Here is a 15,237-nt window from a genome sequence, read left to right as displayed (position 1 = left end):
CTTATACTGGCAGGAAAAAGAGGCAATTTGGAGTCCCTTGCACAAACTGGCTTTATTCTACCTAAGTTGCCCTCCCACAAGTGTGTACTCCGAAAGAGTGTTTAGTGCCGCCGCTCACCTTGTCAGCAATCGGCGTACGAGGTTACATCCAGAAAATGTGGAGAAGATGATGTTCATTAAAATGAATTATAATCAATTCCTCCGCGGAGACATTGACCAGCAGCAATTGCCTCCACAAAGTACACAGGGAGCTGAGATGGTGGATTCCAGTGGGGACGAATTGATAATCTGTGAGGAGGGGGATGTACACGGTGATATATCGGAGGGTGAAGATGAGGTGGACATCTTGCCTCTGTAGAGCCAGTTTGTGCAAGGAGAGATTAATTGCTTCTTTTTGGGGGGGGGGTCCAAACCAACCCGTCATATCAGTCACAGTCGTGTGGCAGACCCTGTCACTGAAATGATGGGTTGGTTAAAGTGTGCATGTCCTGTTTTGTTTATACAACATAAGGGTGGGTGGGAGGGCCCAAGGACAATTCCATCTTGCACCTCTTTTTTCTTTTCTTTTTCTTTGCATCATGTGCTGATTGGGGAGGGTTTTTTGGAAGGGACATCCTGCGTGACACTGCAGTGCCACTCCTAGATGGGCCCGGTGTTTGTGTCGGCCACTAGGGTCGCTAATCTTACTCACACAGTCAGCTACCTCATTGCGCCTCTTTTTTTCTTTGCGTCATGTGCTGTTTGGGGAGGGTTTTTTGGAAGGGACATCCTGCGTGACACTGCAGTGCCACTCCTAGATGGGCCCGGTGTTTGTGTCGGCCACTAGGGTCGCTAATCTTACTCACACAGCTACCTCATTGCGCCTCCTTTTTTCTTTGCGTCATGTGCTGTTTGGGGAGGGTTTTTTGGAAGGGACATCCTGCGTGACACTGCAGTGCCACTCCTAGATGGGCCCGGTGTTTGTGTCGGCCACTAGGGTCGCTAATCTTACTCACACAGCTACCTCATTGCGCCTCTTTTTTTCTTTGCGTCATGTGCTGTTTGGGGAGGGTTTTTTGGAAGGGCCATCCTGCGTGACACTGCAGTGCCACTCCTAGATGGGCCCGGTGTTTGTGTCGGCCACTAGGGTCGCTAATCTTACTCACACAGCTACCTCATTGCGCCTCTTTTTTTCTTTGCGTCATGTGCTGTTTGGGGAGGGTTTTTTGGAAGGGACATCCTGCGTGACACTGCAGTGCCACTCCTAGATGGGCCCGGTGTTTGTGTCGGCCACTAGGGTCGCTTATCTTACTCACACAGCGACCTCGGTGCAAATTTTAGGACTAAAAATAATATTGTGAGGTGTGAGGTATTCAGAATAGACTGAAAATGAGTGTAAATTATGGTTTTTGAGGTTAATAATACTTTGGGATCAAAATGACCCCCAAATTCTATGATTTAAGCTGTTTTTTAGTGTTTTTTGAAAAAAACACCCGAATCCAAAACACACCCGAATCCGACAAAAAAAATTCGGTGAGGTTTTGCCAAAACGCGTTCGAACCCAAAACACGGCCGCGGAACCGAACACAAAACCAAAACACAAAACCCGAAAAATTTCAGGCGCTCATCTCTATATGTTAACCTGTTTTCATTTACTGCCTGCTAATTTTATGTGATAAGTACACATCTGTTGCCTTTTCTTACAAAACACTGTGAAAACAGCAGGGCATTACTGTATTATGGCACTACAAAGTTTTGGGGAGGTCTAATGGCAATGTTTTCACTTGTGCACAGTGAAATGTACAGTTGGTGGGCCTTGTGTGTATAGGGCCCAGTGATGCGGAGACATCAGGGCATTCTGTGTCAACCATGATGGAACCTGCGTGAGAGCAGGCTCTAAGCAAGTCAGTGTCTGCCCTAGTACAGCTGGTTGTGCTTCGAAGAAAAAACAAGTTTAAACTTAGGCAATTCCCTCATCACAGGTGCAGACTACTTTCTCTCCATAGGGTTAAGTTCCCAGCCATGGCATGTTCCCTCATGTCTCTGTGTCAGGAAGCGTATGACATTGGGGTTTGCAAAAGTTTCCTCTCATTTGTCACGCTTTTTCAAGAATCTTCAGCTGCGTGAGGCACATAAGGAGGGTGGACTTGCAATTGTTTTCCTCCTTCCAGGTGTCCTTTAGAAGTTTTGAATTAGAAATAGGAGGAGGGTGAATTTATGAAGACTAGCATCATCCTAAAGAGTGGGGAATTTGGGTCTTTTTGACTCACGACGTGGAAGACCTCATGCCTGCTCTGTGCCACTCTCTAGACTGTTTAGATATGGATTCCCAAGTTGTGACTGTGGGTATGTCTGAAGAATCAGCAGCAACATGAAGGGGGAATACATAGCATAAGAAGGGGGAAGAATGTTGCATTCAAGCATTGATGCTGGAATGTTGTTACTGTTGCTTCTTCAGAACTCTTCAGTCTAGAGGGAGGCCAGATAAAAGGTTTTCTGTTCCTCGCAATGTTGATTCCAATGGATTACGTGTCCAAGTGGAACTACCTCCAAGGGCTGTCGCTGTGGTAGCATGTTTAGCTTAACACACAGCCATTCCTGTTGAGGGCTCGGCATCCTTTAGGGATCTACTAGCTAAAACCTGGAAAGTTGTCTCAAGTCTATTTTTATACTGTAGGTTCTGAGGTCATTATCTGACCTTTACGAGCCTAGACATGGTTGGCTTGAGTTATAGGAATTTCAGTCCATGGGTGGGATTTAAATGAAAAATCACGCCCAATTTCCTTTCTAAAATGATCTCCGTTATTGCGCATATTGCGCCCATAGTGATCAGGTTTAGCTGTGTTTAGGGTTGAGTGCCTCCCTACTCCGGGAGTAGTGAGCTGAAATAATGATACCACGCCCCTGGGGGCAGAAACAGAACGGGTGTGGAAAGGGGTGAAAATAATTGAATCCCACCCCATGAATTTCCTTACTAATATTGACAGGACAGCTTTGCAGTGAAGCTAAATATGTGTGTTAGGCCATGAAAGGCAGTGCATATGTGGCTTCCTGGGTTGCAGATACAACCATTTTGGCTTGAAGGACCCTTTGGCACCATGCTTGAATGAATAATCAAAGTATTTCTTACAATATCTTCCATTTGGTTGGGATGTTCTCTATCAGCCAGAACTAGATACAATTATTTCCCATCAGCTGGAAAATAACTTTTTTTCCGTTGGCAGTCCCAAACGTTGGTATTCATGTTTCCAAGTTTTCACTCCTCTTTTCTGGGTGGAGCATCTGCTGTATGTCAGTCTGCCATAGGTCGATTCTTCCCCTGCATGGGTTTGGCTTTCATGGGCAGTTTTTTCTAGTGCCACCCCATGTTCTGAAGCCAATGCTACAAAGAAACGGGATACATCGTTAGGTTGACGCAGCTTAGGTCGACAGTCCTTAGGTCGACCACTGAAGGTCGATATGCATTAGGTCGACATGGTCAACAGGCCGGCATGATCAATAGGTCGACATGTACTTGGTAGACAGGTCAAAGGGTCGACATGAGTTTTACTCTTTTTTAAATTTTTTGCTTTTTTCATACTTAACAATCCACGTGGACTACGATTGGAATGGTAACCATGGTGAGTGAAGCGAGCCATGTGAGGGGACACGGTGCACTAATTGGGGTTCCCCGTCACTTTACGCAGAAAACGACGCCAAAAAAAAGTAAAAAATAGTCTAATTTTTGACCTGTCGACCTAGTACATGTCGACCTAATGACCATGTTGACCTATTGTCCCTGTCGACCTAATGCATGTCAACTTTCCGTCATCGACCTAATGACTGCCGACCTAAATTGTGTCTACCCAACGACCCATACCCCAAAGTAACCTAGAACCTAAGGGAGTTTCTCTCTCCAGTTCGGCTGCCAGTCAATGGTTGCTCCAGGACAGAGACCGTTGAGTTGAATCATCTTCAGACACCTGGGTGCTGGGCGTCATTTTTAAGTGTTTTATATTTGCTACCATTTCCAATTGGATCTGGTTACTATTCATTCCAGGCCCTTCCATTTGGTGCAGAGCCATGGTTCTACACATTTGCACCAAAATCAGGCTGGTGAAGGTGAGTTTATTGTGCACAAATGGTATCACAATCATGACTTTTTTGGATGTTCTGGTTGTGAAGGACAATTCAGCTTCACAGTTACGAAACCTCCCAGATCACATTTCAAGTCCATCTGAATCATAGATGGATCCTGAATTTCAAGAGGTCTCACTTAATTCCTTGTCAGCACCTTCAGTTTTGGCGGTGGTCTTCAACACCTCTCTCCAGTGAGTTTTCTTGCTGAAACTAGAGTACGGATCCTACAGAATTGGTCATGACAGTATGGTCAGTGCCTTGTCTTCGATTTTGTAGTACTTAAGGATGTTGGTCATGATGGTCTCCACCTTTTAAGCCATTTAGTATGTCAGGTTCCACTCACTGGACACCCAGTCGGTAATTCTCCAAAATTGGAAGGATTGTTTGGCATCCCTCTCATCTCAGTTTATCCTTCTGTCCAACAGCATTCGTCAATCTTTCAATTGGTGGCTAGTTTACAATTATCACCTCCAGGTCCAATCCTTGGTCACTCTGGATTGAGTTACTGTGAACACTGTTGCAAAATCCTTGGCTGCGCACCTTCAAATTACATTTTCAGCTCCTAGTCCTTTGGTATTCATCTAATACGATTCTGCTGATCAATGTGCTTGAGCTTCAAGTCATCTATCTGGCTCCCTTGGGGGTCCAGTCCATCCTGGCTGACCAGCCAGTTCACATTTCAGTAGGACAACGCCACAGCTTTGGCATATATAAGTCATCAGGGAGGCACAAAGAGTGCAGTTGCAATGGCGGAGACAGCCCAAATCCTTTCCTGATACCTTTGTTCCAACTCTCTCAAAAGTGTTTATAACTGAAGTTGCAAATTGGACAGCGGACGTCCTCACCAGAACCACATTTCTCCTGGGCAAGTGGTCCCTCAATCCAGTGGTCTTCTAACTGTTCAGACATGGGGCCTTCCACTGGTGGATCTCATGCTTTCTTGACACAACTTCAAGGCTCCACAGTTTTGTACAAGATCCAGGTATCCAATGGCTTACACAGTGGATGCTATGACTGTGTTATGGAAATTTCATCTAGCATATCTGTTTCCACAGATCCCAACTTACTTTACATAGTTACATAGTTAGTGAGGTTGAAAAGAGGCAAAATGCCCTTCGGGTTCAACCTGTATTCTGTGTTTAGATGTTCATATTATAATGCACCTGCTGAAGTAATGGTTTAGTACCAATTGACAACTATGATTGTTACCACTCCCAGAATGTCACTATGTTAAAAGCTATAACCCTGGATACTTTTTCCAGTTAAAAATTTGTCCAGTCCGTACTTAAATGCATTTACAGAGTCTGCCGTTATTATCTTCTCTTGCAGGGAGTTCCAAATCTTTATTGCCCTTACCCTTACTTTAGGTCTATAGGGCTCTTCAAGGATTAATGTATGATGGTAATAATAGTGGCTCCAGACTGGCCATCCAGGTCTTGGTACACCAACATTCTCAAAATGCTAGTAGGTCCAGGGTGGCTTCTTCCACTTCTACCAGGCCAACTGCAACAATGTCCTATTCTACACAAGGACGTTTACTCGGTTGGTTTAGTGACCTGGTTGTTGTAACTGAGCTTTGGAAAGCTAAAGGTTTTCCCTGTGTTCCATACTATGCTGTGGGCCCAGATACCATTTTCATCTTACAATTACCTAAGAAGTTTGAAAACGCTACATCTTGTGGTGTGAACAGAATAGTGTTCATACCTTTAGGTTTCACCTCCAAAATTTCTTGGCCTTCCTTCTGGGGGGTTTAGAGGCCAGTTTACAGCTTCATTCAGTGACAGTACAGATTTTGGACCTGCCAATTTATATCCAGTGATGTTTGGCTTTATCTGAAGGTCAGAACATGTGTACATGGTGTGGTGCATATTAAACCACCATTTCATCAGCACCATGGAATCTTAAGCTAGTAATCTCGGCTCTCATACGGGCGCCATTGAAGCTTTACTTTCTGTAGATATGCAATTAGCTACTTTGAAGCTGGTCTTCCTTATGGCTGTTGCCTCAACTTGGCGTGTTTCCAAGTTAGGGGTTTTATCTGGCAAGTCTCCTTTTCTTGTCTTCCATGGCAATTGAGTGGTTCTTCGTATGGTTCCTACATTCCAGTTGACACTTGTTTTGGCATTCCACTTACACCAGGAAATTGTCTTTCTAGTTTTTCGTCAACTTCCTGGGACCGTGATGACCTAGCTCTGCTAGATGTACCCAAGCTTTGCGGTTTTCCTTAGACAAGACTTCTGTCCACATGATAGATTCTCTGCTTGTTCTTTATGAGGCACATAAACACAGTTGTCTTGCTACTAAGCAGACCAATGCTCATTATATCCATTTGGTTATCACTCAAGCCTGTTCTAGTGTGGGGGGAGCAGCACCAGTCCAGATGTCAGCACATTATGCTAGGGCCATGGGGACCTTCTGGACAGCACGGCACGGGGCTTCAGATGAACAGATCTGTTGTGCAGCTACCTTGTCTTCTGTCCACACATTTGCTTGTTTTGACCGTTTTCATGTTTTTGCCCCTGGCAACACCCACTTTGGGCATACAGTTCTTCAGTCCGGTAGCCTGAGCTTTCCCTGCCCTTGGGGTGGCTGCTGTACAGCCCAAGGTCAAGTGTTCCCCAGCCTTGATGACTTTTTGGCCACTTTCCATTGAATCCTTTTCTCTAAAGTAGGGTGGGGAACACTGCATTCTCTCCCTCATGATAAGTCGATGAGGTTTTTGGTTTTTGACCGCCTTTTCTCTAACGGTTTTGGTCTAACAGTTTCACTGGGATACTGCTACTCCTTTCTGGACTCCTTTAAAGAAGTACTGGGGTTGCAGGGGAAGGATCTTACTTTTTAAAGCTACAGTTTAATTTAAGTGACAGCTGCAGCCCCAACCTGCAAATCCATGGTCCAGTGTTCCCCAGCCTGCTTCTGACAAAAGTATTCAATGGTAAGTGAACAAAAATTATTTTTTCCCTGGTCTTTTTTTTTTTTATTTAAATATTGGGATGTTTGCAAGATAATGAGTGGCTTTGTACAAATGTAGCCAAGCACAGCTTGGCTGCAGCTAGGCGTACCCATGATTCGTTTGGCATGGGACGCATGCACGTATATGTGCACATGCACTCCATAGTCTTCCTATAGTGCAATCTCATGTGCGATTAAACGCAGCTCAGTGTACCAAGTCGCACTCGTGGCCCATGTGGCTGTGCCGCGGGATGAATTAGCTTGGCTACATCTGCACAAAGCATCTCACGTCCTTCTTTCTCTGACCACAAGCAGGAAGCAATCTCACATAAAGCAGAACACAATTTTCCTCTCCTGTGACAATATGTTCCTATTCTTCTACTGTCCTGCTGCTATTTCATACAAAGTTGACAATATTGAAATTAAAGGTAATACAAATTAAAAAAAAAAAAAATAGCTTCTACTTCGTACTCCCTATGCCACTGGCACCTTGCACTATATTGTGCAGAAAACAAAGCCATCTATTGGGGAGTGTAGTGATTGACAGATTCTGGATATTCAAACCTTGCAGTTTCGAAAAAAAATGCACTCTTTAAAACTTTTTAAGCAGGCAACAAAATTTAAACCAAAATCTTCACCAAATTCTTCTGATTGATTTGGCGTTATGAAAGATGTTACTAAAATTTCCTAATTTTACATTTTGAAGTAAAGAAGCAATGGACTACATGAGTGAATGATGTGATAAGGGCAAGGGAAGGGGCACACTGTAGGTTTGTGTATTATAGACTTCCCTGGCAGGACTAGTGCTGGGTATCAGTGATGGAAAAGAAAGGACTACTGTCTGAGAGGCTAGCTGGTTATGCTATGTGAGAAGAGACAAGAGCTCTCGGTTAAAGGAAAAGAAAAGCACTCTAAGATTTCCCTTCTTACAAGCAGCTGAAGCTTGGTGACTGAGTGTAGCTTCCTGTGATTCAATAGCAACATTCTCTGACAGAGCAACATTCTCTGACAGAGACTCGCAGAATCAATGAGTGGGCTGTGGTCTGTAACACACAGATCTGCCTGAATCTATCTGCAGCTCTAGAACTTCAGCCTGTACCTATGCAGCTACTAGTACAGTGTCAGTGTGTGTAACACCAAGTGAAAGTGTATGACAGAGGCAGACCACATAACACTACATCCCACTCTCTTATATCACAATTTACAAATGGTGGGTGGGCAGCTAAAAACAGGTCTTATTCTGGTAGGGATCACATTCTGCCCCCTCTCTTGTCTACTACTGAATGTTCGGTACAAAATGTGCTTCAGCTATAAAACAGTGAAAAGCTGCTAGCTGCAAGAAACACTGTGCTATGAGATATTCTTCTAATACCTAAGTAATAGAATGAATAAATAACCCAAGCTTAAATCAGTGTCAGTTACAGCATTTGATTGTGGATGTTGTTAAATGCTACACAGACCCAGGGTTATGGTGACAGATTTACATGACCTACCCTCTGTTCCCTATATATTTTTGTTTAATTTCATACAGGTTTATTCACACATTATATACAATTAACCATACACAGTAACAGCTGAATTAGTCACTTGTATTTATCTAGTATGGACTGATTTGCAGTGAGGGTCGTAACCATAAAAAATACAGGGGAAAGAATAGGTCAACATATAAAACATGGTCTAGGTGTGCCTGAAATGTAAATCTAGGCCTGTATGGGTGTTCTTGTACACACGATAAAGTAATGCCACACAAAGGCAGGACTTTTGTCACTCCAAAAAATTTTTACAAGCTTTATTGCTCATGCCAAAACACCCCTGCAAATGCCATCCTGTATTTCTCTCCACCACCCACAGTGCATCCGGCCAGGAAACAATCAGTTCACTGATCACCACTTTGTGTGAAAGCAGTTGAGAGAGAGAGAGAGAGCCCAGAGTTAACTGCCAGGCAATGCTACACTGATGCACCAAGGGCTTGTGCATTGGCGCCAACATCAAGAAAACCTGCATTCTTTGGCTCTCTTATAAATAATTCTTTTTTTCCTAATTTCTAAAACAACCTTCACAGTCTGCACTTATTCTACATGCTGTTGTCTCTTTAATCTTTGTCATGTTAACTACGCCTGTACATACTACATAGCATACTGTACCTTAATCTTAATATACTACGATGCTATCCTTATTCCACCTATAATCAACTCAGTCTAATAACAATTATGTGATATCAGTATACTGTCAAATCTATTTAGACAAATCAGCACTACTAACAGTCTTTACTTTTCAGCAAAGTCAGTGAGCCTCCAGCAACCACAGCTTTCTGCACTGAGAATACAGAATGCAAAGGGTTACTGAGTGCTCATCACCCAGCTAGTAGGTCTTCCGCAAGCAAAGGTTTTTTTTGTTTTTAATCTTCAGCAATAAGAGTTAATCACCTAGTAGCCACAAATAGGTTAATAGAGACACCACTGACACCAAACTGAGTAATTGCTGTAATAATGATTCAAATACTCTACAGTCCAACACACAGATGATTTTATATGGTCCACACATAATTACATCTAGACTATAGCACCTAACTCAGAATTCCTCCCAGTGGTCCCATTAGGGGACAATTTCGTGTTTGAGGATGAAAAGCTGTCCATCAAATCCTGTCTTCTTCCTGCCCCTTCTCATTACTAGTTGCTAAAGGTCACTTGGGCATCCAGAGCCCAGCATATAAGGCTGGGAATACAGAGGCATTTTAACTCTTCTATAGCCATACTTCAGTGCACGCATTCCAGGATTGCATCAAGAGACTCATTTACCCAACAGTTAAAGCAACTGACAGCAAACTATTTGATGTCAGCAATTTGTAGTCACCACAGCAATCAGTTAAATAGAATCATTTGTGTAAATTAGTTTCAGTAGGTCAAACATGAACAGTAATTAATACAGACATGTATATCAGTCCTGATTACAAAAGATTTTCAATGCATATGCTGCACAGATGTACATAGCAGACATGCCAGAACAGGTGACACACTTATATAAGAATCATTCCTATGCTACATCTGTGCATAACCCCAAAACTAATAAATAAATAACATAAAATAAACTTACAGCATTTTCCTCAATATAGTGCAGCTTATAACTGATGCTCAGGAGTATTTGAGAGGAAGGGAGGGGTCTGTGCAGATACTGTCCTCTTCAGCCAGACAGCATCCAAGGATCACAATGAGTTTCACACTCCCTTTCCTATAATGAAGGGGACAGATCACATTTGAGCTTTGCGAGAGAGTACAATAGACAGGCACAACGTGTTTGCAGTGCTCCCCCAGCAACAAATTTCCAGGGCGTGACGTCATCCCCTCTAGGTCCGACCGAGGGAGCCTGCAAAGCAGAATCCTCTACAGAAACCCCACTCAGAGGAAGCAGAGGAGGGAAGGCAGCCACGGCAGCAACTACTCCCAGCCAACGCCGACTCACATTGAGATAACTTCTACCAGCATCTCCCCAGAGATCATGCATGGGGACAAATGAGATGAGCTGGAACAGTATGCTTTGATATGCAAACTGCATAGGACCTGCAAGAGAGAAAAGCCTCATGCTTTCCTGATGTGTAAGTACACAGTTAATATTTCTATAAGGTTTCTCAGATTATGCCATGAATTACTAGAGATAGCTTTGGGAACAGGGGCATGAGAGCTTGCAATTCATTGCACAGGTTACAGGATATTTTTAGCATGGTTTGTACACATTGAAATCTGATTGTTGCTAATGTATTATATTTATATTATTTTTTATTTCTGTTGTATTTTGAAGGTTTTTACATAGGCACCAGATCTTGGATCTGTGGAATATAAAGATGCTGAACAGCATTTTGCTGCTGAGTGTTATATCAGTGACTGCGATCTTAAAGACAGAGAGTCGTAAAACTGCCAAAGATATATGCAAGATCCGCTGTCTGTGCGAGGAAAAGGAGAATGTGCTAAATATCAATTGTGAGAATAAAGGGTTCACTAGCGTCAGTTTGCTGCTGCCTCCCCAGTCCAGGATTTATCAGCTTTTCCTTAATGGCAACTTACTAAGCAGGCTCTACCCAAATGAGTTTGTCAATTACTCCAATGCAGTGACTTTACACTTGGGCAACAACGAGCTGCAAGAGATCAGGACTGGAGCTTTTAATGGGCTAAAGACATTGAAAAGATTGCATCTAAATAATAACAAATTAGAAGTGTTGCGGGAGGAAACTTTCCAGGGCCTCGAGAGTCTTGAATATCTGCAAGCAGATTACAATTTCATCAGTGTTATTGAAGCTGGTGCTTTCAGCAAACTGAATAAATTAAAAGTCTTGATTCTTAATGACAATCTTCTTTTGTCTCTCCCCAACAACGTCTTTCGCTTTGTACTTTTAACTCATTTGGATCTGAGAGGCAACAGACTTAAAATGCTGCCCTTTGCTGGTGTCCTTGAACACATTGGAGGGATCATGGAGATTCAGCTGGAGGAGAATCCTTGGAATTGTACATGTGACTTGATTCCTCTGAAAGCATGGCTAGATACCATCACAGTGTTTGTGGGGGAAATTGTGTGTGAGACCCCTTTTAGACTGCATGGAAAAGATGTCACTCAGCTCACCAGGCAAGACCTGTGTCCTAGGAAAAGTGCCAGTGACACAAACCAGAGATCTGTTCACCCAGCATTTCCAGACACCCGTATTCAACGATTGCCTCCAACATTTAACCCTGCAATAAGTCCAACTAGAGCCCCAAAGGCCAGCAAGCCTCCCAAAACCAGGAACAGACCCACTCCTCGAGTAACAGTGTCCAAAGACAGGCAGATTTTTGGGCCTATAATGGTGTATCAGACCAAGTCTCCAGTTCCTATAAGCTGTCCTGAAAGTTGTGTCTGTACTTCACAGACCTCGGACAGTGGCTTAAATGTAAATTGCCAAGAGAGAAAAATTAGCAACATTTCTGATCTACAACCTAAACCCACCAGTCCAAGGAAGCTGTATCTTACAGGTAACTATTTACAAATTGTTTATAAAACTGATCTCCTTGAATTTAGCTCACTGGATTTGTTACATTTAGGAAATAATAGAATTGCAATTATACAGGAAGGTGCCTTTTCAAACCTCACAAGCTTACGCAGACTTTACCTTAATGGCAACTACCTTGAGATCCTATATCCTTCCATGTTTGAGGGCTTATACAGTTTGCAATACCTCTATTTAGAGTACAACGTAATTAAGGACATTTTTCCACATACATTTGATGCGCTAAGCAACCTTCAGCTCTTGTTTCTAAACAACAATTTACTGAGATCATTACCAGATAATGTATTTAGAGGCACTGCTCTTACAAGGCTAAATTTAAGGAACAACCATTTCTCATATCTGCCTATAAAGGGGGTTCTTGATCAGCTCACAGCCTTCATACAAATAGATCTCCAGGAAAACCCTTGGGATTGCACATGTGATATTTTAGGTCTGAAAAATTGGATAGAGCAATCGAGTTCCACCGTGGTTGTTCAGGAAGTAACATGTGAATCTCCAGTGAAGCATGCTGGAGAGCATTTGAGGATTTTGTCTAAGGATATAATTTGCCCAGGTGGCCCACATATTGCTGATGCCACAGTGTTATCTTTCAATCACAAACCAAACACCCAACATCCTTCAAGTGCATCACCAAGTCCTTACCCTGAACTGCACACTGAGGTCCCTCTTTCGGTGCTTATTTTGGGATTACTGGTAGTTTTTATCCTGTCTGTGTGCTTTGGGGCAGGGCTCTTTGTCTTTGTACTGAAAAGACGAAAAGGGGTACAGAGTGTTCCAAGCAGCAGTGCAAACAATTTAGATCTCAGCTCTTTCCAGCTGCAGTATGGGTCATATAATCCCAGTTCCAATGATAAAACTGAGGCTCATGTATATAACTACATCCCTCCACCTGTTGGACAAATGTGCCAGAACCCAATCTACATGCAGAAAGAAGGAGATCCTGTTGCTTACTACAGAAACCTGCAAGAGTTTAGTTACAGTAAACTGGACCACAAAAAGGAGGACCCAACAGCATATACAATAAGCACAACTGAACTGCTGAATAAGTCCCCCACCACAGGAGAGTCAGAACTTCTGTACCAAAACATTGAAGAAAGAGTAAAGGAACTGCCCAGCGGTGGAGTTGTTCATTATAACTTTTGCACCTTGCCCAAAAGGCAGCTCATGCCTGCATATGAAATGAGGCGTCAAAACCAGGACAGGTTAAATAAAACTGTTTTATATGGCACTCCCAGAAAATACTTTGCAGAACAATCTAAACAAGAGCATCTTCTCCTGCAAGGAAAAATGCAATCAGAGCCAGATTACCTTGAGGTTTTGGAAAAGCAAACTGCAATAAGTCAGCTGTAGGCAACATTTCTCAAAACATTGCTTCAAGCTTGTTGTTTATATGGAATGTCAGAAGCAATGGTGCATACACTGTATGCCTTTTTTTAAGCTACACAGGTACAGATACATTGTGCTATTACAGACTTTTGGTGCACTGTATCTCTTTTTTTCTCTGTTATTCTTTTCTTTAAATTATTTCTATATTTTACTTCTAGAAACAGTCCCCTTTAATGAATGTTTTCATTTTTATTGCTATTGATTTTCTTTTCCTTATTACATTTGAGTGTTTTTTGATCTAATGTTCTAAACAGTAAGTAGAAGATCTCCAAAGATCTGAGCAAACTGAACTTTTTCTAATGTAAATACCATTTTACTGTTACAGATCAATTACCAACTGCAGCCACTGGGCGTCACTTTTTTGAGTTAAAGTGCCTTTGCACTTTAAATAACCTAAATGTTGCTTTTAGCTTTTATACCATGGATATATTTTGATGTGCAGTATTTCAGAAATATATATATATATATTATATATCCCCCTAAATAAGAGAGATCTCTTTTTGTATTTCACATTGCATTGGTTTAAAATGCCCTGGATTTTGACTTTACAGCAGAAGTCATTAAAATATTTGTTTAAACTGTAAATCTACAGCATTTTTCTCCTATAAAACTTCTGCAAGATGTATATTTCAAGCAACAATATCTAGAAAATTAGAAATAATGGTGAGATCCTTCCTGTGAAGGAAATATATATATATATATATATATATATATATATATATAGGGTATGTGTATGTATATATATATATATATATATATATATATATATAGTACATATTTATATAGTATATATATATATATATATATATTGTCATTGCTTAGTTTTTTCCATCTCTAATGGTAATAATGCTTATTGTTTTAAAACTATTTTCCTAATTAAAACAAAAAGAGTTCAACAACAGATAATATTTTTGTGTATCACTGTTCAGATGGATATTCTTTGTGTTTAATCACTTCAAACAATGCTGTTGATTGAAACTTCCAAGTTGAGACTTGCTGTGGACTAGTTGCAGTGGAATGCTGTGGATAGTGAACTAGAGATACTACAGTATTAAAGGCAGATTGTGTATACTTTGTACAAATAATGACACAATTATAATGATCAAAGTGCAATATCTACATACTAAATGGTGAGTAAACATTTATTATGCAGGCATAATGGTGTGAATTAAACAAACAGTCATTATTTAAAACAAAAACAGTTTTGTTTTTGTCTATTGTAAATCCTTATGCAACTGGGATGGTGATCTGCATATAAATTAGGCCAAGCTTTTCAAATCTTTACTAAAGCAATTGATGGGGACTGAAAGAAGTGCACTGTTTCCTTTTCATAAATAGGTTACTGCACATAATAATCCGTTATTATTATGCAGAGATTGAAGTGGGTACTGCTGACTGTTTTTAAACATTTCTATATATTGCAACATATTATAAGTAACTCAGAGGAAGTATATTCAGCAATGTTTAATTACCATCCAAATTTAATCAAAGTAAACTTTAAAGACCAGGATAAGATAAATGTCTATTTTAGTCACGATGGATTCTGCTGAAACATGCATTTCTGTTTTCCAGCCTGTTTGTCAGATTCAGTAACAAATGTAAACATATTGGGTAAGCAGAAATGAACGAGGAAGAATTTTATAATATAAAGCAGTTTCTGAGATTTAGTAAGCAATTCCCAACGTAGCTTTTAAAAAAGCATTGCAATATATACAGTATGGTGTAGCAAGGGAGTGGTGGGCAGAGTTATCACATCTTTAGATCATATC

At 41.4% G+C, this 15,237-nt stretch overlaps 1 protein-coding gene and 1 long non-coding RNA gene across 2 annotated transcripts in view; one reads left to right on the top strand and one right to left on the bottom strand.

Moving 5' to 3' along the window:
- The window catches only part of LOC134949060 (uncharacterized), a 217,327-nt gene extending 207,025 nt beyond the window's left edge, over positions 1–10,302 (bottom strand). The window contains exon 1 of the long non-coding RNA XR_010183093.1: positions 10,144–10,302. This is a non-coding gene — a long non-coding RNA (uncharacterized LOC134949060). The remainder of the gene's footprint in view (positions 1–10,143) is intronic.
- A 164-nt stretch (positions 10,303–10,466) lies between these two features.
- Positions 10,467–14,137, top strand: SLITRK2 (SLIT and NTRK like family member 2). The gene is made up of 2 exons (XM_063937404.1): positions 10,467–10,642; positions 10,846–14,137. The coding sequence occupies exon 2, from the start codon at positions 10,889–10,891 to the stop codon at positions 13,430–13,432; it is 2,544 nt and encodes an 847-aa protein (XP_063793474.1). The 5' UTR covers positions 10,467–10,642; positions 10,846–10,888; the 3' UTR covers positions 13,433–14,137.
- Positions 14,138–15,237: the final 1,100 nt, after the last annotated feature.

The sequence above is a fragment of the Pseudophryne corroboree genome, chromosome 8 (genome assembly GCF_028390025.1).
Source record: "Pseudophryne corroboree isolate aPseCor3 chromosome 8, aPseCor3.hap2, whole genome shotgun sequence".
NCBI classification, from domain to species: Eukaryota; Metazoa; Chordata; class Amphibia; order Anura; family Myobatrachidae; genus Pseudophryne; species Pseudophryne corroboree.
The sequence above is the reverse complement of the archived record's forward strand: the minus strand, read 5'-3'. Positions and strand labels throughout refer to the sequence as shown.